Source organism: Belonocnema kinseyi, chromosome 1, assembly GCF_010883055.1.
Source record: "Belonocnema kinseyi isolate 2016_QV_RU_SX_M_011 chromosome 1, B_treatae_v1, whole genome shotgun sequence".
NCBI lineage: Eukaryota > Metazoa > Arthropoda > Insecta > Hymenoptera > Cynipidae > Belonocnema > Belonocnema kinseyi.
In genome coordinates, this window is record NC_046657.1 from 112,436,646 (window position 1) to 112,459,270 (window position 22,625).

A 22,625-nucleotide genomic window follows, 5' to 3' on the forward strand; every position below is an offset into this window, starting at 1 on the left:
CCAAAAAGCTTTATAAAAAATAATTAAATTGTGCAAAATGAACGAAAACACCAGTGAATGAACAGTAGAGCACCAGAGAATGAACACTATAATCACTACAAATTAGAATTAGGATTTAGGTATAAAATTACATAGGTACATTACACAATGAGCAAGTAAATAATGTAAAATATTAGAAAGCGTTGCGAAATTCATTAAATATATTATTTCAATAAAAACCACAAGATATTTAGAAATAAAGAAAGGAGGAAATACAAAAGTTAAACACAGAACTAGGTTAACTTGACCTAATTTTTTATTGCAATATTTATTTTTAAAACATTTCTATCAGTTCTTTTAACCTTACAAAAAATACAACTTTTCGTTTAAAAATAGATAACTCTTATCTAGTGACTACAATAAAAAACTGCGATTTTGAGGACACATAACATTTGTGATACATTACCTTACTATGTTGCTTTAGGTTAAATTAGCAAATACAATTATAAATCACAGTGCTGTAAAAATGGAAATTTTTAAACATTTCTAAATATATATTGACTAGTACGCAGTAGTACCTAGCACGATTTAATGTTTTTTATAGTTAAACAACGTTTTTTAAATGCAGAAAAAGCATTCAATTTCTAACCTCAAAGTTGCCTTACCTTTAATGAAGTTCGTGCGTACTTTTTTGATGTTCGAACCACAAAAATATACATTTAACCTATAACTATTTATAGTTTATATTTATATTTGTAGATTCGATATTTATAGTCACATTAATTGAAACAAACTTATTTATATGTAATGAAACAACAGCCAGGTCTCCGTCACCTACTGCTCATTCACTGAACCTGCGGGGTGACAGTTTTGCTCGAATAAATGAACACAGCGTTCGTTCACTGAAATACGGGTAATTTAAAGGTCCAATACGTGAAGACTCTTTTATTAATAAAAAAAACGTACTTTTTGTGAAAAAACCTTGTGGAAAATTGAATAATAATATCTTACAACTATAACAGCACAAATTTGATGCAGAAAAGGTAAAGAGTTTTTTTGTAAAAGCAGTGTAAACAAGGTGTTGCTTAGGCACGTACCTTACTTATAGTGGTTGACGACTTTCGCACCATCACTCACCATAATCGATGATGCTTCACATTCAAGAAATTTTTAAGATTATTTACAAGAATTTACTGCAATGAATTTTATATTAAACTCTTCAAAATTGCTTCAAGATTTCAAATATATAGAAATTAATAAAGACTTTAACTTTGAAAGGTTATATTTATATATTTTTCGCATTAGTGTTCATTCACTGGTGACTGTTCAGCCACTGGATCACTCACCCTATTATGTAACTGAAAGATGAACAAGAAAAAACTTTTAAAGCAAAAACGGCGAATTACTTAATCTAGTTTGTGAGGTTAACACATTATCTATTGGGGTTTTGCAATTATTTGTTGCCGAATGAAACAAACCATTCCCAGCGAAAGCTGCGTTACCAATACTATCACTATCAAAATAACAACACGAATGAATAGGCAAAATTCGAATTCGTCGAACATGATACCTCGCATAAATATAAGATAGAGTAAAAAAATTTTGTTGAGAATTTAAATTCAGGTTATATAACCGAGAATATGACAATTTAGGAGAATTTATGATTTTTAACAATAGTTTTGTTGTTCACGTTATGTCAACGGTTGCACATAAATTATTTTCTAGCTTAGGAATATTCATGAATTTAAAATATTCAAAACAGTAGCTTATTAATTAATTAACACTGTTGAACTAAAACTATAAACACAAAATTCAATTTTCTGATATTACTTAATTAATACTAGCATTGAATAATAAAATTATTAAATACAAAGCGCTAATCCTTGTTTAAATAGTCAGCTTTATATCTATAAAGTATAACCTATTTCATCCTATTTATTTAGTAAAATGTTATTTTATTCGTAGCCTTACGCTCAAAAATTTATTTTATTTCTAAAGTTTAACTAAATGACTCTCTTTTAATCGCGTGATGCACGTTCTGTCTACATTTTGAAAAGATGAGTATAACTTATATTCTATAATATGCATTCAGATTAATTTGGAACGAATAGCCAAAAAATGCAATTTTCTATCAATTAAAATAAATTATCATAAATTCTCAGAGAATTGATTTCTCGGTTATATTCTCGGTAATATTCTCATTCTCGTTGCCGTTCTCAAAGTAATATAACCGGCTTAGAACTCTTATCTGGCATGTGTCCTGCAGTGGGGATTCCGATACCATTTCTAACGTCAAAAATCAAACGGACCTCTTTTTCTAACGTGTCGAGATAAAAAGAGAGGTTCGTTCCTTAAATGAAAAGGTCTAAAAGATTGATTGATTGGTTGAAAAGATTGATCTTTGGAAGATTGATTCTTTCCAAGTTGATCTTTTTAAGAATTGATTCTCATCTATTTAATCTTATAGATCAACTAAAGAATCAATTATTTCCAAAGAATCAAACATCCCTACTTGGAATTATCGAAAAAATTTAAATATTCCTTATTATTATTTTAAAATCTCAATTTAAAGAATAAATTTTTAAAAGGACCCGCGATTTTTAAAAGGACAAGCTGTCGAAGGCCTTTCCGTTTTTCATTTGATAATGAGGCCTCATTCTTTCAAAATTCATCGGTTAAGTAATAAAAAAAAAACTTTCAATATGAAAACTAAATTAGTTTGTCTAAATATGCAAAAAAAACTTGTTCTTATAATTGCTATTTTTTATGTATTTCCAAACGCTTTTTAATAGATTTTCAAAGAGTACTTCCCACTCTTGTGAAATCCGCCGAGAGAGGACAAAACTGTTAAGAAATCAGAAACCCGTAAAACTGCTACACTACTATTTTGTTATTTACTGTTTTCTTCAAACTGTGATGACTGTTGCAAAAATAGAGAAAAGATTTTTTATTGTACGTAAGTTGATCATAGGAGGGTTTGTTGGAGGCCTTCGAAATCTGTTAAGAAAGTAAAAAAAAACTAGAAAATACAAAAATCATAGTGTGGTTGTTCCAAATGTATGCATGCATTAACACGCACTTCTTTTGTATCACTATCGTTTTGGTATTTTATTTAAATTTTTACATTTTTTCAAAAGATTTTAAAAGATTACTTGATCTCTCCTCGAATTATGTAGAGAAGGATAAAAAAAAAATAAAAAATTACAAAGCCATGTGTATCATTGCATACGACTTTCTGCAATTTCGCAATTTTCTCTCAATTTAATGGGCTTTTATAAGGAACACTAACCATTTTTGTTTAAATTAGTGACATTTGTTGATACGTTCCTGGGGGAAAGTATCAATGAATAGTCTTAGTTAGTTAAGATATTAAGGATCTTTAGGTGCGTCCGTAACGATACCGCACACGATCTGACGTGATTGTACCTCACACATTGTCGGTTTCGTGTGCGAACATGAGCGGAGGCGAAAACATTAATTCGACCCGTAATCTTTATGCAAATCAGACCTCGAGGCGGTGAGCTCGTGTCGCGAGCTTCTTCCACTAAATCCCTCGTAGTTTGGATTATTTAATTGCCGGCTATATAATCACTCCCAGCCAGAAACAGGTAGGATCCATTCCCAATTCACTCACATTTCATACGAGTTTATACGCCACCCTGTTTTGGTTCTGCAGAAAGTCAAAGGATCTCTTCGTTTAGTCCCCAATTTGTTGATTCGAGTTTAACGATTCCTTCTTTTTTGCAATTCTGTATCAGTTGATTTTTTTTATCATCATAAAAGGAAACTTTTGAGTTTATATGTTTTTTAAGGATTCACTATAAATGTTGTATTTGCGAACATTTTTTTAATTTCTCAGACACACTTGCACTGAGGGTGAAGTAGTCTTTTGAAAACTGTTTAAGAACTAAACAAAAATGTACAAATACGAAAGCCATATCGATTTAAAGAAAACAGTGTGTTTATGCATATTTAGAAAAAACCTATGCTTTTTTCTTATTTTTGAACATATTTTAACTTTGCTGGTTAATTTTGAAAGAGGAGAGAAACATAGCGACCTAAAAAAATATGCATCAATTTCTCGCGTCATTAAAATATTTTCAACTAAATTTACATAAGTATGAATTATTTTATATTTTTCTTATTTTGTCTGAATTCGAAGTGGAACTGCAAAGTAGTTTCTTATCGGTCATCCGGAAGAAAATAATAAAAAGGCTGAGTAGTCACGTGACATTGTGTCGAGACGAAATCCTACTCTGGAGGCTCATTCAGGCTGACTCCTTTAGTCACATAAACACGTTTTAGATAAGAATATAACACATAGGCTCGTCTCGAACCAGTCTGAGTACCACAATCTTTTATAGTTTCCCTATACACCTCCTGAAGGCCTTAGAAATAAATTGGTTGTTTAGAAAAATTGGTGTAATACAATCAGATGGAAGGCCCTCAGAGAGTCGAATAAATAGGAATTTCCCTCATTTTTCGAGTTTAGCAATTTTCTTCGTAGATCTCTCATTTTGCCCAGCTTCGAGGTTTATTCGTGAAGTTTATTGTTTTATCAGTCCTATTTATCTCCAGTAAGTGGCAATTAAGCTATCTATTTCTGGACATTGTTGGAATTCTACCAAAATTCGCGAAAATGTATGCACTGTTTATTCTTTTCGATAGTTTTTGGCAAAAATAGAGATAATTTACTTCTATTTTCTTTATCTACTTGGATGATTCAGACTCTTTCGAAATCCGATGAGAAAGTAAAAAAAAAACTTTGAAAAGTACCTGAACGTAGCAATTTAAGAAAAGAATGTGTTTATCCATCTTGTTAGAAAAATCGAAGGGTTTCAGTATTTTTCGAATTAAAAAAATCTCTAAACGGATTTCGAAAAAAGGTTAATCCCCTAAGCACGTAAAATAAGTAAAAATCTTTGTTTTTTTAACTATATAAATTTCAAGACAAATATTCATCAATTTTCATGCATTTGGTAGAATATCATCAAATTGAAATCAGAAAGATATGCTATGAATATTTTGCATGATGCTAAATTTTTGCATGAGAACTAATTATTGAAAATGATCAATAAATTGCGAATATGAACAACAGCTATGAATTATCAATAAATTTCCATTCAACTTTTTCTTTCTTTCATATAACTTGCATTACAAAATTGCAAAGTTTTTAGGGTATATTATATCACCGAATGCATCGTATAGACTGTAATTTAAAACAATTTGAAAATGGTATACTGTCGATATTTATTATTATGGGGGGCGAGTCCAAATCGCCTTGCACCAATCTCACTTTCAAAATGATTTATAAGTAAATCGTGGGAGGATTTTGCCCCCGGCCTCTGATCGTTTCGTACACTTCTTAGGATGTTCATTGCACTTTATAAAAAAATATAAAAATCCTCGCAAGCATTAGTTCAACACTTTTTAGTTTATTATTTTTAATATTATCTAGTAATTTTAATACATTTTTATGTGTTAGGAAAACTTTCATATTAAAATCCTTACAAGAAATTCGGGAATTATATTTCTTATCGTATTTTTAAATATAATAATTTTTAATAATTCATCTAAACTTTCCGTAAAGAGTGGCATTTTCTGATCAAACGAGCCGACTATAAAATGCGAAGAGGAGCGTTAAAGAGTCTTAAATCTAGCCTATGAATCATGAGATCTTAAAGCCGTATAAAATGCTCGACGGTTTGGACTATAAGCGATTGCCGCAAGAAAGACGTTAATCTGTCGAAATGGTATACTAAAAGTAAAAACCAAAGACGGATCTTCAGAATTTAATATATGACTTTTTTCTTACACGTATCAGCCATAATTCTCGCGTTTCATAAGCTTTGATTTATACTTTATTGTCAAATTAGACAAGGAAAGTGAAAACAGTCACTAATACATGAACAAAAATGAGCATTAAATCAAGAAAAAATAAGGGTACAAATACAGACAATACAATATGTTTTCTATCCAAGCCAATTGTTACGGTATCAAGAAGATGTACTTAAACGAAGAAAATTTCTTCCCTATTCAAGTACCTTTTCTGCGACAAGAAAAATGTACTTAGATCGAGAAAAATTTGTATCTTCCATATTAGTGTCGATATTCTCTGGACTTAATGTTATTTTTTTACCGTTTAAAGTTCTCATTTTTATTTTAAATCATTTCTCAAATTTCACTTCAAAGAATTCGCCAAGACGAATCTCTCTGGCAGGAATTATTTGTCGCGAATTTCTGGGAAGAATGATTATACGATCAGAGTGCCGACAGCCTTGTTGAATTCTACATCAGGGCCGTCGCAAAATTCCACATTTTTGCAGTTTTAACATTTTTGGAGTTTTAACATTTTTCATTGAAAATTCGTCAAAATGCCCGAAAATTGATGCATATATTTCTTCAAATTGCTAATGATTTTTGCTAAAATCGAGATGAAAAATTCCCCTTGCTAAACCTATAAAAAAGCTCAAAAATGCGAATATAGCGGTTTTTCTAAAAATTCGTAATCACTAGAACGGAGGAAAAATGTGCAAAAAACATGTCTTTGTTGGATTGAGTCATATGCACATTTTTTCCACGAATGAAAAATAATAACGTGTCTCTTTGTTTGAAGCTCAAAAAGTTCAGATCAGACAAATACAACTTTTCCGAAAGAATTGTGCAGTTAACTCCCAGGTGGAACTTCACCAGCAGCCCAGTACTGGCCCAGTGCAGCCTGCCGGATTTACAGTACTGGCTGGCTGTACTGGGCAAGTAATGTGGCGGTCTTGGCTTCTAATGCTTGGCGGTACTGACGTGCCAGCACTGGCGCAGTACTGGCAAACCGCTGGCGTACGAAAATGCCGGAGTTAATTTTAAAAATGATAAAAAATTATTTAATTGTTTTAAAGACCATCGATCCATTCATCATCATACGACTGCATGTCGTCCGAATATTATTTATAATTACAAAAATATAATTTTCAAACTATTTGTTTAATTTCAACACCCACTATTTCTATAATCTAAAGATATAACAAAAAAAGTATTTAAAAAATAAATAATAATTGACTGCGAGTATTTTGTCAATACATGTTAATGGCACAGCTTAGAATGAATACATATATTACATTTTTAAACATTATATTACAAATAAAATTTCTAACGCTAAGGGGGATCGAAACCTACATATCTATACCTAAATCTATCGCCTAGCAGTCGGAAGTGCTAACCACTGCGCTAAACTGACAAGTTAAAACTTGGTGAAAAAGCCATCCTCATAAGCTACAGTTCAGAAAAGTTAAAGTACCAAATGTTGAGCTCTCTTTTTCTAATTGTTTATTATTACACGACGTTATGTAAATGTAAAATACACGAACTTCTAACAGGAATATCAATAAAATAATTATTAAATAAATCATTTAAATCGACTACCATTTTTCTTCGTGTAGTATTTTATTTTTTCGCGTTTTAGACCATTTTAATAGTTCTGATAATAACATTTAATGAGCATTTAAAATTTATATCGACGGAACTTAGAAATTTTACCACGTTGCGCAAAAACTTTTTTAATAACAATTTTCTTTGAACCTTCGTGTAACGTTTTGCTTTTTAGGTGTTTTAGACTATTCTACAATGATTAAGACATACATGCAAAACACCCTGACCAAATTTGTAGACGTGTTTTTTAAGTCTATTTTTGTACTACAGTGCCGCCCCGGTCGTGCAGCCAACGTTCTGCCAGTACTGGGCGAACCACCGGCTGTCTGTATTGGTGGGCAGTAATGGGCCAGTACTGCGCCGGTGGTGAACTCGGCACACTACCGAAATTTCCACCTGGGCTCCATCCAAAAAATATTTTCATGTAGTTTTTCAGCCAATTCAAAATTAAGCCAGAATTGTTTACCGTCAGCTCAAACGCTTCGATTAATTTTAGCTCTTCAAATCTATACTAAGAAACACACTTTTAAAAAATCGCTGAGATTTTCTAATCAATAAACATAAAATACTTTTGTCTTTTATTCTTTCTAGAGCAGATTCCTCTCCTTAAAAATCGACCGACAAAACTGACAAAATATACAAAATGAGCAAAAACATGGCTTTTAATAAAAAAGTGTAAGCCCTCTCTTTTCAAAAGCCGCAAAGTCGCCGTAGTTTTCTATTTGAAACTGATAGTCTAATAAGTTTGAGACGCTAATAAGTTTGTTCGCCTTCTCAAAGATTCAATTTACTCTTATTTGAAAAACCTGCTGGCAGTTTACCATTATTAAATTATATATACATGTGTGTGTGTGTGTGTGTGTGTGTGTGTGTGTGTGTATAAACGGTCGCAGCCAATAATTATATCGTCTATCAATATCGCAGGCTCATGATCGCGTACTTATAATACTTAGAAAATAAATACTATATAGGCTTGACGGTGCCCCGTAAGTTCTCTCGTTTCGCCACACTTAACATTATGTAGATAAAACTGGTATGTGATCGCAGATAATAATCTAACTCCCCCCTTCTCCTTCCACATCTCTAACACTTCCAGTACTTCCACCATTCGGAGTATTCTGATTAACGACTCGACGAATCTGCCTTGATAAACATCTTGCCAGACAAATGACAGTTGAGTCGAAAATCAGCTTCACTGTCAACCATTTTTATGATTCACTTTTTTTTGTATACACATTTTTTTGAAAAAGGTCTATATTTTCAGTAATTTTCCATATATAATCTCTCAGTCAATTTTCAAAGAGGATAACATGTGCTACAAGGCCTAGAAAATAAAAGTTCTTTATCGCTATTTTTGCACAAACCATTACAAGAAAAAAAAAATTATCCATTTTCGTGCATTTAAATAAAAATCACTATGGTTTTAGTATGGTTAAGAAATTTTGTTTCTACGCATTTTGAAGGAAGGTGGAATGCTCTTTCAAAATCTATTAAATAAACATGAAAAAATGATAAAAATACGAAAACCATAGCCATTTTTAAAAAACAGTTGCCATTATGCTTCTTTCAGAAGACATGCTATAGTTTTCGTATTTTTAAACATGGTTTGGATTTATCGGCGGATTCCAAAATCGGGAGGAGGGCTATTTCGAAATCCGCGAACAAATTAGAAAAAAAATATTTTAAAAACACCAACATTATCAATTTAAAAAAAATAATGTGCTTATCCATCTTTAGAAAAACCGCTATAGCTTTCGTATTTTCGAACTTCTCAACAATTTCTGGGCAAATTCCGAAGGAGCGTAAGTCACCAGATTAAGGCAAGAAAAGAAAATTCGTTCCTTTCTGTGTTTACAAAAACCATGACAGTTTGGAAAAAAACATTCAATTTTCGCGGGTTTATAGATGAATTGCCATCATTTTGGTATTTGCAACTTTTTGTAAAATGTTCAGAAAAAGACATTTGACTTTTTTTTTACAAAAATGTAGCACCATAAGAAGAATATGCCTCAATTTTCGCCAAAAAAACTGAAAAAAGTCTTTAGAAGTATTCAAACTATAACAATTTAATCAAAACTGAGTTTATGCTTGTGCACACAAATCGTTATGGTTGAAGTTTTAAATATTTTTTAATTTCTCTATACTGTTTTCGAAAAAGTGCTCCACCCTCTTTCGAAATCCGTCGAAAAACTAAATTAAAAATGTTTCAGACCACCAAAACCATAACGATTTTTCTGAAAATGCGTGAAAATTGATGCATATTTTTTTATATTACGAAGGTTTTTAAAAATGTAAAGATAAGACTCTTCTATTCTTAATCTGATCGTATACTCTTTGAAAATTTATAAAAAAATTTTTTTAAATGTAAAACTACCTAAAACCAGCGTTTTATTTAAACCTGCACAAGCACATTTTTTTGTTATTGTTTCGGCGAATTTTGTAAAGTACCAACCGTCTAAGCAGGTCAAGAAAATAAAAGTGTTTTCTCTTATTTTCTTGCAAAACCCAATGCAATTTCAAGAGAAATATGCTTCAACAGTGTTGCCTGTTTCAGTATATACTCTTCTTCCAAAAAAAATAAGTTTTATTGATTAATTTAATAATTTTTGCAGGTGGTTTGGCTGACCGCAATCCTGCGCCCGCGGCTCGTTGCCGCCAATAACCGAACGCTGAACTTTTCTTCTCACAGACCTAAAGAGCACCATACCGGAGGACACCTCTCTCAATGGTAAACAAATTATTATGAGAAACTATCAGTAATCCAATTTTGTAATGATACTAAGAAATAAACATATTTTTTTTCGATTAATATAAAATGAATATTACCACCAAATTTTTGTCATTCATAGTATGTATTGTCTAAAATAATAAAAAGGCAACAAGGGTTCAAAAGTCCAAACGCTCAAAAATGGTTATTTCAGGCCCGAATAAGCCAGAAAAATGCATATGGTATCCACATATATGACTATTAGGGCGGAGTGAAAATGATCAATTTATTCGAATCGTTTGACATGAGCGGTGATTGAGATGAGAGATGATTTTAAAATCGCTTAATATCTTCTGTTCTCTTTTTTGATTTGAAAGTTCCGTTATTGCTTCGAAAGTTATGGAAATTTTTTTTGCTGTACAGTTTTTTTTCTAGTGAATAATACTGAAAAATTATTAATTGAAAAAATTTTTTCTGCTGAATTTAGAATTTTTCGAAAATGGCCAAAAATCGTGTTTTTTGATTGAGTACTATGCACACATTTTTGAACAAGTTGAATATGTGGAAGCTTGGAGCAAGCTTTCAGATGCAAAAAGTGATGGTGCTATTACGGCAAAACGATATTTTCGTAGGAATAAGCTGATTGAATAATTTTACATGCGACCCCCCCCCCCCCCCCCCCCCCCCCCCCCCCCCCCCTCTATTGGAGGGAGCTTTTTAATGCATGGGGAGAAATTTGTCAATGGTATCCCGTTTTTTCAGAGAATAGCTAGTAAAGAGTTCAGGAAAGAATTTTTCAGATTTATTGGCGGGCATATTTTTTATTGCAGTTATGGACATCAAAATATGCTTCCCCTACCCCCCAATAGATCTCAAAAATTCTTTCCTTAACGCTGGAAACATTACTACAAATTTTACTTTTTTCGTAAAAACAAAATTACAGTATGTTCCCTTCATTGAAGCTGAAGAAATTTCAGTTTCGACGTATTCAACTATTTCAAAAATGTTTGCTACAAACGGAAAAAAATGCAATTACTATGCATGTCGACGAAATTGAAAAATGGCCTGTGATTGCGCGTTCATGTTAAAGTGACAGTTAATCGAAAAATTCAAAAAATCGTAAATATTTTAAACTATTACAAGCTGAAGAAAAAGGTTATTTCTGAGTCGGATAAGCAGTAAAAAATACCTATTGTATCCAAATACAATACCTGCTAAGCATATAATAAATGGAAGAATGCCCTGTGTTCGCCCATATATTTTTAATTATTGCAAGTTCAAAAAATGTTTTTTTTTTCTAAATAGTTTAAATATAGAGTGAAGTATTATATATAATATTTATTTGTTTTATACATTTTTCGTATGAAAGAAATGAATATTATATATAAAACTTCACACTGTATAAACTATATATAATTTTTCCGCCTGGGTAATGTCTAATATTTTGCGAATGTAATAATTCTTTGCCACTTTAACATGAATTATGTGCGAAAACAGGACATTTTTCCATTAGGTCTATACAATAGTTAAAAATGTATAATATTTCGTGAATTTTACGATTATCTGTCGCTTTAACATGATCGCGCGAACACAGGACCTTTTTGCAATATTGGTCTATTATTGCAGGTATATATGCGGGTACAATATTAATTTTTCACCGCCACAGATCAGAAATATTAATTTTTGAGCTTGTTTGGGTTATAAATATCCACGATTTTGTGCATTTTACGATTATTTGTCACTTTAACATATAACGCGCAAACACAGGACATTTTTCAATTTGGTCTATGCCTAGCATGTATGCATGCGAATACAATATGTATTTTTGACTGCTTGTCCAGATCAGAAATAACCATTATTGAGATTTTTATAGTTAAGAATATCTAAGATTTCGTAAATTTTACAGTTATCTATCACTTTAACATGAAAGTGCGAACACATGACATTTTTCTATTGTGTCTGTACTAAGGAAGTATGTATGTGGAACCAATATGTACTTTTAACTGTTAACCTGGGTCAGAAATAACAATTTTAAAACCTTTAGCGATGAAAAATATATTATTTTTATTATTATTATTTCCCAGCGATTATTATTATAATTTTCCTATTTGGACATATATCGACCTTGCACTAACTGAAAACATTTTGTTCAAGACTCATCTTTTTCGGGAATTATTTTGGCACCTATCAGACTAAGGCGCTACTTATCAGGCGCAAAAAACGCATCAATTTTCAATTTATTGAAATAAAACAAGAACCAGGCCATTTTTTGAAAAATGCGCTCTGAGAGCTTCTGCATTTAGGCATTTATAATCTGTGGTTGAAATATGAAATCATACAATTCAGAATTGTAGGAGAAAAACTTGTAAGAGTAATACATGGGCTAATTTTCAAGCCTGAGGAAGCGCCTTAACATTCAAATACCATCATTTTCATCTTGTAATATTTTTAACATAGGCACTTTTATAAACTAAATAAAGCAATATTTCAGATACAAATGTAAAATTTTCAAAATTTATTTATTTTAAACAAAAACAAAACGACTTTTATACCGTAAAAGATGACTTTTTAACCAAATAAATGAATTTTCAAGAGAATAATTAAATTTTTAATTTAAAAATACGACTTATAAACAAAAAGTATAATAGTTAATATCATGAATTAATATCATTAATGTCATGAAATACTAAAAAGTTCACCAAAATAGTTCATCCTTTAAGATAAAAGATAAATTTTCTACACAAAAATTGAATTTTCTACCAGAAAATATGAGTTTTCAGCAAAAAATTAATTTTCAACAAAATATATTTAAATATTTAACGAAAGAGTTCTTAAACAAAATTAAACAAAGTAGTTAAACTTTTGCCCAAGCAGTTGAAATTTCAACTAAAAAAGAGTGTTTTTCAACATAATAGTTTGCAACTAAAAATATGAATCTTAAAAAAATGCTTTCTGAATAAAGTGGTTCAAACAAAATTTTCAAAAATAATAATACTAGAATTTTCATCCCAAAAAGTTTTTGGATGACTTTTCAACGCCAAACTATGAATTTTAAACAGCAAGTAAATTTTCTAGAGAATAATTGAATTTCCAAAAAAATAGTTGACTTTTCAACCAAAAAGTAAGGCTTTTTAACGAAAATTAAAAAAATTTGACTAAACAGTTACATTTTCAATCAAAAAGATGCAATTTCTACTAAAATAGATGAATTTTAACATTAAAGATACAAATTTAAAAAAAGTTATTTACATTTTCAACCAAAAAAGATTTCATTTGACTTTTCAACACCAAAATATGATTTTTAAACGAAAAATAAATTTTCTAGGAAGTAGCTGAATTTTCAACAAAAAAGAATGTCTTTTCAACAAAATTGCTGAATTCGTAACTAAAAAGTTGTATTTTTATCTAAGAAAGATGCATTTTCTATTAAAATATGTGAATTTTCAATATAAAAAGACAAATTTTCAACAAAAAAATAGTTAAATTTTTATTTTAAAAAGATTTCAGTCTGTCAAGAGACAGAAAACAAATGTTAAAAGTATTGCATTTTTAAACGAAAAACTGAATTCTTAAGCAAAAAAATTTATTTTCTACCAAAAAGAACGAGCATTCAATAAAATATTTAAGTTTTCAAGCAGATACTTCAATTTTTAACTAAACATGATTAATTTTCAAACAAAAATAGAAGAGTTAAATCTTCGGTAAATAAAAAATTTCAAACATAAACAAACGAATTAAATATGACCAAGTTCATTAATAAAGAATCATTTACAATTTAAAGTTTCTTTTATAGAAAATACATACATTCTTAGAATTAAAATCCCGTATTTGTAAACTGCGATTTAAAAACTTCAAGAAAACCACAACAACAACAAAACTGAAAACAGCCACTTAAGTTCACGAGATTTTCGTGTTACACCAATTTTTTTAGATAGGATTTTTCACAATTTGTCATCTTAAATAATTTTTCCATAGAAAATACTTGTGAAGTAAGAACTAAAGTAAATTAAAAGTAAAAAGAATTTGTTTTCACTTTAATAAATAAGGACGTCTTCTCGTATTTAAAATTGCGATATGATGGAAGTTACAAATGGGTGAATGACGCTCGATAAATAAACTTACAATTCTGGAATTTCAAGTATTCAATCAAGTGGTTCTAAGCACCGTGAGAACTTTTTTCTCGCGTCCTTTTTTTAAGTTTAAACGGTATATTAGAATAAGCGCTTCGAATTTGTACAAGTCGAAAAACTATCAGTCGATACAAACACTTCTAGATCTAGAAGCGTTATTTGGAAAAGGTCCTTAGCGAATGCTGAAGCAAATTGGTGAAAGTGACACAGCATCATTTGACTACTGAATTCTTGTTTCTTCGATTTAGTCACGTTTCGACGCTTTGTTACTTTTTCAACAAGTTTGCCGAGCGAACCTAGAACAATCCTTTAGCGAGTCAATAATACAGTGTTCAAACAGGAAGCAAATTCCTTTCGTGTAATATATTACAAGAGGTATTCCAAATTTCAAGGACATGGATTTTAGATTTATGGGATTTCAATACTTTCAGAATTTTATACTTTTCTTGGAATGATTCGAAATTTACATTTCGGCGTTTTTAAAATTGATTTTAGTTCAGTTAATAGTCAAATTAGAAGCCGTCCATAAAGTGCGTTACCATTTTGACTGGGGGGGGGGGGTTACTCTATAAACTACGGTTATTAATAGGGGGTGAAGTAGGGTCAGTGGAAGTTACGTTACAAACTTAAATAACATTTAGTACGTTTCCTGACGATAAGTTTTAAACAACTCTTCTTTTTTCTCTGTTACCCTTTCTCCCCCTTTTCTCATATTCTTGGATATTTTCTGGGTTCAAAAATCATGTTTTGGGTGGAATTCTTTTGTTAGAAATTAATTTCTTAAGATTCTTCATTTTAGTTGAAAATTCATCCATTTTATTGAAGATTTAATTATTTTGTTGAAAACTCGTTTTCTTCTCTTTTAGTTAAAAGTTCATTTTTTTAAACTAACATCCTCTGGGTAAACAATTTAACTACTTGGTTGAAAGTTGAACTGCTTTGTTAAAAATACATTTTGTTGTTGTAAATTTATCTCCTTGATTGAAAGATAAACTATTTCATTTTTAAAAAATTCATCTTCTGTGTTATAAAATCATGTTTTGGGTTAAATTCTGTTGTTAAAAATTAACTTTTTTAAGCATCACCATTTTAGTTGAAAATTCTTCTCTTTTGTTGAAAATGCAACTATTTTGTTGCAAAATCGTTCTCTTTGGTTAAGAGTTTATTTTTATCTCTAAAAATGTAACTATTTCATCTTTGGTTATAAATTGATATTTTCTATTTGAAAATGCATATATTTTGTTAAATATTCATCTTTCTGGATCGAAAACGAATCTTTTCGGTTGGAAATGCATCCGTTTTTTATTAAAAATGCAAGTTTTTGGGTCTAAATGAATCTAGTTTTGTAAAGAATTTAATCACATGGTACAAAATTAAACTATTCCGTTGAGAACTAACTTTTTTTTTTTAATTGAACTATTTTTATGTGAATTTAACTTTTGGATAGAAAATTAATTTTTTGGTTGAAAAATCATATTTTCAATTTGTAAATTCAACCGTTTTGTAGATGAATTATTTTTTGGCTTTAAAATTCAACAGCTTTGTTGAAAAATAATTATTTTTGTTGAAAATTTGTATTTTTAGGTAAAGAATTAATCTTTTTACTGTAAAATTCAACTATTTGTATTCACTACACAACTATTCATGTTGTTTTGAGATTCACCTTCTTCTTGTAAATTTAACTATTCCATTTTTAGAAAATTATCTTCTGGGTAAAAAAATCGTCTTATGGGTTAAACTCTTGTTGGAAATGAATTTTTTTTAATTCATCATTTTAGTTGAAAATTCATCTCTCTTATTGAAAATTTAATTATTTTGTTAAAAATTTGTTTTTTGTGTTAGAATTGCTGTTAACTGCCAATGTAAGAAGTTAATTTTTTATTAAAAATTAATTTTTTCTAGTTGCAGATTCATGTATTTTGTTAAAAATTCGTCTGTTTTGGCCGAAAACTAATCATCTTGGTTGAAAAATCATCCCTTTTAGTTATTAATGCAACTTTTTGGTTCTAAGTTAATCTAGTTTGGTTGAGGATTCACTTTTTTCGTAGAAAATCAACTTTGTTGTTAGAAAATCGTATTATTGGGTTGAAATTCCAACTGTTTTGTAGTTTATTCGCTCTTTTGACTTTAAAATTCAACAATTTTGTAGAATATTTAACTATTTTATTAAAAACTCATATTTTGTCCAGATTTGCCTCTTTGATTTAAAATTGAACTTTTTTATTTTAAAATTAGTTTTCTTATAACCATGATTTTTTTGTTGTCTGAAAATTGCACTAGTTTTATTTTTCACAAAGGTCAAGGTCAATCACGTAGTAACTTTTAACTAGGAACCTGACGGTGACGTTAGTTTTGAAATCGAGGATGACCTTCAGGGTTATTTCAAGGTCAACTTTTTTTTTTATTGAAACGCCCCTTGTTGAGCTCAAAAAACCCTTCGGCAATGTTTTTCGTTAACATTAAAAATTGATTTCACTTCCCCGACCCTAGCGTTTGTGACCTTCAAACGGCTGTCAGGTCAGGGTCAAGGTCACAGTTTAGACTCATCAATGCGTGATACTTACATAAGTTTGTCTGCCATGGAATATTTTCCAATGATACTGTTCTTATAGCCATCAAAATATTTTTTGAGTTAAAACGACCTTAGGGTGACTTTTAAGATCATGCGGAACATATGACCTAAGTACATATTTAAATATAAAATTTTCCGTTCTTTCGATTTCCTGTGTCAAAAAGAGGTGTTTCCATTAAAAAGAAAAAAGATGATCTTGAAGTAAACTTTAAGGTCACCCTGAATATCAAAACCAAGGTCACCATCAAGTTCCTTGTTAAAAGTTACTAACGGAATGACCATGAACTTCTTTAAAAAATCGCTCACTGCAGAAGTTACAGGGCTGTTCCGTTAGTTTTGTGATACCATGTATATTTCGACATGTATATTTGATTTTAAGCCCAAACAGTTTCATTCTTAGGACAACAACAATACAGAAAAATTCCTGAAACGCAACATCTGGATTTTCAACCAAAATAACTAAATTTTGGAGCAGAGATGGATTTATTTTCAACTTAAATTTTTTACAAAGTAATTAAACTTTTAACCAAATAGTTGCATTTTTAACCAAAAAATATGAATTCTCAACAAATAATGTCACACTTGATGTTTTAACCAAAAAGTGTTTTTGTTTTTAATTTAAAAAAAAACCATTGGTTAGAACCAAAAGCACAAATTATTAACAGAATAGTTTGAATCGTTAAGTAAAATAAGGTACATGGATTTTCCATTAATAACGATAAATTTTAAATAAAAAATGAAATAGTTCAATTTTTATTTAGAACCAAAATCTTCATCGCAATAGTTGAATCGCTAACCAAAAGAGCTGAATCAACAAGTCAAAATATTTTTCTACAAAATAATTGAATTTTTAACCCGCAAATGTGAATTTTTAATAGAAAAAGTTAGTTTGCGACTAAATAGTTGAATTGTCTTCCAAACTATTGAATTATTGAACCAACAAGGCAAAATTTTTTAAAAAGTTTAATTTTTATCAAACAAATTAATTTTTAACAAAAATATTAAAAATTTAAATACAAAAATATGATTTTTAAACAAAATACAGTAAAACTTATCTATAGCGCCGATTTTGGGGCTGACGGTGGGTGATAACTAACTCATTATAGCCCTTTCCGCTTTTGTTTGCTCACGTTTGAGTGCTCGCCTGAGTGACAACCGCAGGCGCTGCGACCCCCGCGCATCTTCTGTTATACCTACCTGCGGCGCGGGGTCAATTCTCCGAAGGGCTATAGAAGGGAGGGCTACTGAAGAGTTTCACTGTAGTTACAATTTCAACTAAGAGATGCATTTTCAACTTAAATTTTTAAGAATGTAATTCAACTTTCAACTAAGTAGTTGCACTTTTAATCACGAAATATGAATTTATTCTAAACAAATAACGTAACTGTTGATATTTCAACTTGAAATTGTTTTAATTTTAAATAAAAAACAATTGATTTTTAAACAAAAAAAACACAAATTTTCATTTAGAAAAATTGCTAAGCAAAAGAGATTCATTCATTCATTAATTGTCACAATGGTTTTGTAGAAAGTGTTTTTTTTTAATTCATGAATTTAAAAAACTAACTTTCGACAAAACAATTAAATCTTTGACAAAAAAATAAAATTTTCAAACAAATATAATTTTCAAACAAATATCTGAATATTCGACCAAAATAGATTTTTAACCAAGAGAGATGAAGTTTCTACCAAAAAACTAGATTTTCAACCAAAAACTTTGAATTTTCATTCCTAATAGATCAATTTTCTACAAAAAAGTTGAATTTCCAACATGCAAAAAACGCATTTTCCACCAAAATAGTCAAATTTTCTACTAGAAAGGATGACTTTTTAAGAAAATTGTAGAATTTTCAGTAATATATTTTATTTAAGAAATGGTTTTGACCAACCTCCCATGTAGGTCAACATAGAAAAATTCCTTGACCGCCCCCCTCCCCACACCAACCATTCAAACACTTTACGTAATTCATGTACGCCCCCTTATACAAAAATATTTGATAATACAAAAGTACCGTCCATCGAAAAACATATATGCCATGCATTTTAATTTCCATTTATTTTAATTGCAGGTTCTAAAAATAAAAGCTCCCTAGTTAAATAAAGTTGCCGATAAATTAAAAATATCCCGAATCCTTTGGTTCCACCAACAATTTCCATTTCAAAACGAAATCAATTAAAATCTCTTTTTTTTAGGCCCGAGCCTCAGGCGGAGGTGGCGATAAAACATATGACATATCGAGAGATGCAGAATATAATAAGGCAGGAAGGGGGGGAGGATGGCGTTCCCGTCGATTGCTGCCCGACGAAAGAGGAAGTGACCCAACCGGTCGGTGGCAAGAATCGTGAAGACAGTTACGTCACACTTTACAAAGACGGCGAAAATGTCCAACGATTCTTCGAGTACTCCTGCAGATCGGACGTCCTCGACAAACCCTGCAGGTTCATCGACCGGAAGTTGAAGGAGCAGTCCAGATGCGTACAAAAATTCTCCTACTCCTTTGCCATCATTCAAAGTTCTGAAATTAAGGTATCACACATTCATTTATTTACCAATTTCCATGATTCCTCAATGATTCTCTCCAGGGTATCAAGTGTGCATTCCAGTAGAAGAAAAGACATTCAAAAGGCGCTTTGCCTCTGAATGCAGGCTTTCCGCCTATGCACGTGTGTAAAGCTGGCTGTTGAAAGGGTTTCCGTCCATGCTATATTTCATGTTTTCTATTTTAGCACGATCGCAAACCCTTTAGCACAGAAACGAACCCATTTGTACATACCTAAACCCAAAATTTATATTCAAGTCTACAAGAAAACCCATTCGACAGGCGCTTTGCCCCTGAATGCGGGTCTCCCACTGTGTACGTTTGTAAAGCTGCTTGTTAAAAGAGTTTGCGCTCCCGCTATATTTCGTGCTTCTTTTTTCCAACACGAACATAAACCTTTTAACACAGAAACGAATCCTTTAGCACATACCTAAACCCAGTGTTTACGCTTAAGTCTGCAGTAAAGTACAAGAAACCCCATTCAATAGGCGCTTTGCCCCTGAATGCGGCCTTCCACTTTATACGTGTGTTGAGGTGGTTGTTAAAAGGGCTTCCCAGCTAAAGATTCCTGTACAGGATTCTCGAGGTATCCTGTACACGTTCCTCTACACGAACCTGTACAGGTAATCTTGACGGTTCCTGTGCAGAGATTTTGCGAAGCAAACTGTACATGATCCTGCAAAGGAACTTTCACTGGCAAAAGAACTTCTGAATGATCCTGTACGGGTTCCTGTACAGGTTCCTTTGCGAAGAAAACTGAGACGCAGGTTCCTGTACAGTAACGTGTATAGGAACATGTGGAGAATCCTCAGAGGATGCTGTACAGGAATTTTTAGCAGTCTTCCGTCCATCCAACCCTGGCGGACCGAAGGAACCCAATGGAGCCTCTACAAAGTACCCATAAAGACCCGCAATACTTTTTTTTGCAGCGGTAAAAAGTTAAAAAAACATGTAAGATCTATAACACCTGTTGAATCCTACTTAGAGATGATGCGTTTGAAGTGTAGCAGTCAACATGCGTTATACATCTTATATATTTTTAAACTTTTTACCGTTGCAAAAAAAACTATTGCGATTATTTCGTGACTTTCTATAGGGAATTTTAACGTAGAATCCGAATTTCAAAAATTTTAAAGTTGATTTTGCTGTTTTTTTGAGCTTCTTAAAAAGGAATCGAATGGGGTCTTTACGGGTACTTAGTAGAGGCTCCATTCGGTTCCTTCGGTCCGCCCGTGTACATTTCAAGCTTCTTGTTTTTACACGAACACAAAACTTTTAGCACAGAAACGAACCTTTTGGCACATGTCCAAACCCAGGATTTATTCTCAAGTTTGCAGTCCAGTACAAGAAAACCCATTAAACAGGCGTTTTGTCCCTGAAAGTGGGCCTTTCGCTTTGCACGTGCGTGAAGCTGGCTGTTGAAAGGGTTCCCGTCAATGATATATTTCATGTTTTCCATTTTAGCACGAACAAAAATCCTTTAGTACAGATACGAACTCTTTGGCACATGCAGGATCCAGGCTTTACGCTCAAGTCTGCAGTCCAGGCTTGGCCCCTGAATGCCGTGTTCCGCCGTATACGTGTGTTGAGCTGGCTGTTAAAAGAGTTTGCGTTTGTGCTATATTTTATCTTTCCTATTTTAGCACGATCACAAACCCTTTCGCACAAATAGGAACCCTTTCGCACATACATCCACCCAGGCCACTCACTTTTTCCCTATTCCCCTCTTTTGGTTTTTGGTTGGGATCCATGACGAAAAGCCGAAACTGCAAAGCGCCCGCCCAATGAGAATCGCGCTTCGTGAAAAAGGCCCGCGAATAAGAGAGCGAGTAGGGGGGCGTACATACATCCATCGCGATCAAGCGAGTCGCTCTCTGATTCGCGGGCCTTCTTCACGGAGCGCGACTCTCATTGGGCGGACGGTTTGTCGTTTGGGCTTTTTGTCACGGATCCTTTGGTTGAAAAGTCATCTGCTATATTTTTGGTACAGAATTAATCTAATTTGGTTAAAATATTATTAAACTTTAAAAAATGTAGCTGTTTTGTAGAAAATTAGTCTTTTTGGTTGAAACCAATTATTTTTTATTTAAATAAAAATATTGGTTAAAAATGCATTTTTTCGCTTCAAGATATCACTTAAGTTAAAAATGTATCTCTTTAGTCAAAAATTTAACTACTTTTTGAAAAAAAAACATTTTTTGGATTGACAATTGAACAAAATTTAAATATTTGGTTGAAAATTGAACTTTTGGAAAAAATTCATCTTTTCGTTTTCAAAATTTATCATTTTGGTATAAAAATCATCTATTTGGTTGAAAATGAATATTTTTGTTGAAAATTCATTTAATAGGGTTAAAAATTCAATCGTTTTGTAGAGAATTGGTCTTTTTTTTAATGAAAATTTATATTTTTTTGGTTTGCTGAAAATTCGTTATTTTTGGTTAAAATAAATTGTTTTTTATTTAGAATAAAAATCTTTTTAGTTTAAATATCAACTTCTACATTTGTTTGTCAAAAATTAATTTTTTTCGTTAAAAATTCGAATATTTGGTTAAGAGTTAAATTACTTTGTTAAAAATTCATTTTTTAAAGATATCATGTAAATAAAATGCGAATCTCTTATGTTAAAAAAAATGTGTTGTCAACAATTTAAATATTTGGTTACAAATTAAAATTTTGTGTAGAAAATCCGTGGTTTTGGCTTTATAATTCAACATTTTGTTAATAATTAATCTATTTTTGGTTAAAAATTCAACCTTTTTAGACATAATGCGTGTTTTTGGTTTGAAAATTTAACAATTTGGTGAAAAATGCAACTATTTAGTTGACAATTAACTTTTCTGTTGAAAATTCATATTTTTGGGTTAAAAATTTAATTATTTTGTAAAAATTTTGTTTTTTATTTACTTTTTTTGGTTGACGATAGAGCTTTTTCGATAAAGATTCCTTTCTTTTTAACTGAAAATGTAACTGTCCCGTTTTTTGGTTAAAAATTTACCTTTGTTAGTTAATAATTGATGTATTTTATTAAGAATTTTTTTGTTGTTGAAAATTCATTTTTTTGGTTAAAAATTCAATTATTTGATTAAAAATGAATCCATTTTGTTGAAAAGTGCAATACATTTCGTTTTGAAATATCAGGCATTTAAAGCATATCAATTCATCTCAATTAATTTTATTTAAAGAAAATAATCCCCTATTTTCATGATTTATTGATCGTTAATTTTTTTTTATATTTTGTGTATTATATTATATTTGTATAATATTTTATTAAT

The 22,625-nt window shown here is 31.0% G+C and overlaps 1 protein-coding gene across 4 annotated transcripts in view; it reads left to right on the forward strand.

The window, feature by feature from the left end:
* The window catches only part of LOC117174495, a 231,936-nt gene that overhangs the window by 208,432 nt on the left and 879 nt on the right, over window positions 1-22,625 (forward strand). For all 4 annotated transcript variants that reach the window (XM_033363690.1, XM_033363672.1, XM_033363681.1 and 1 more), the window contains 2 exons: window positions 10,014-10,129; window positions 19,004-19,337. In XM_033363690.1, the coding sequence (XP_033219581.1) occupies window positions 10,014-10,129; window positions 19,004-19,337 (450 nt within the window). The remainder of the gene's footprint in view (window positions 1-10,013; window positions 10,130-19,003; window positions 19,338-22,625) is intronic.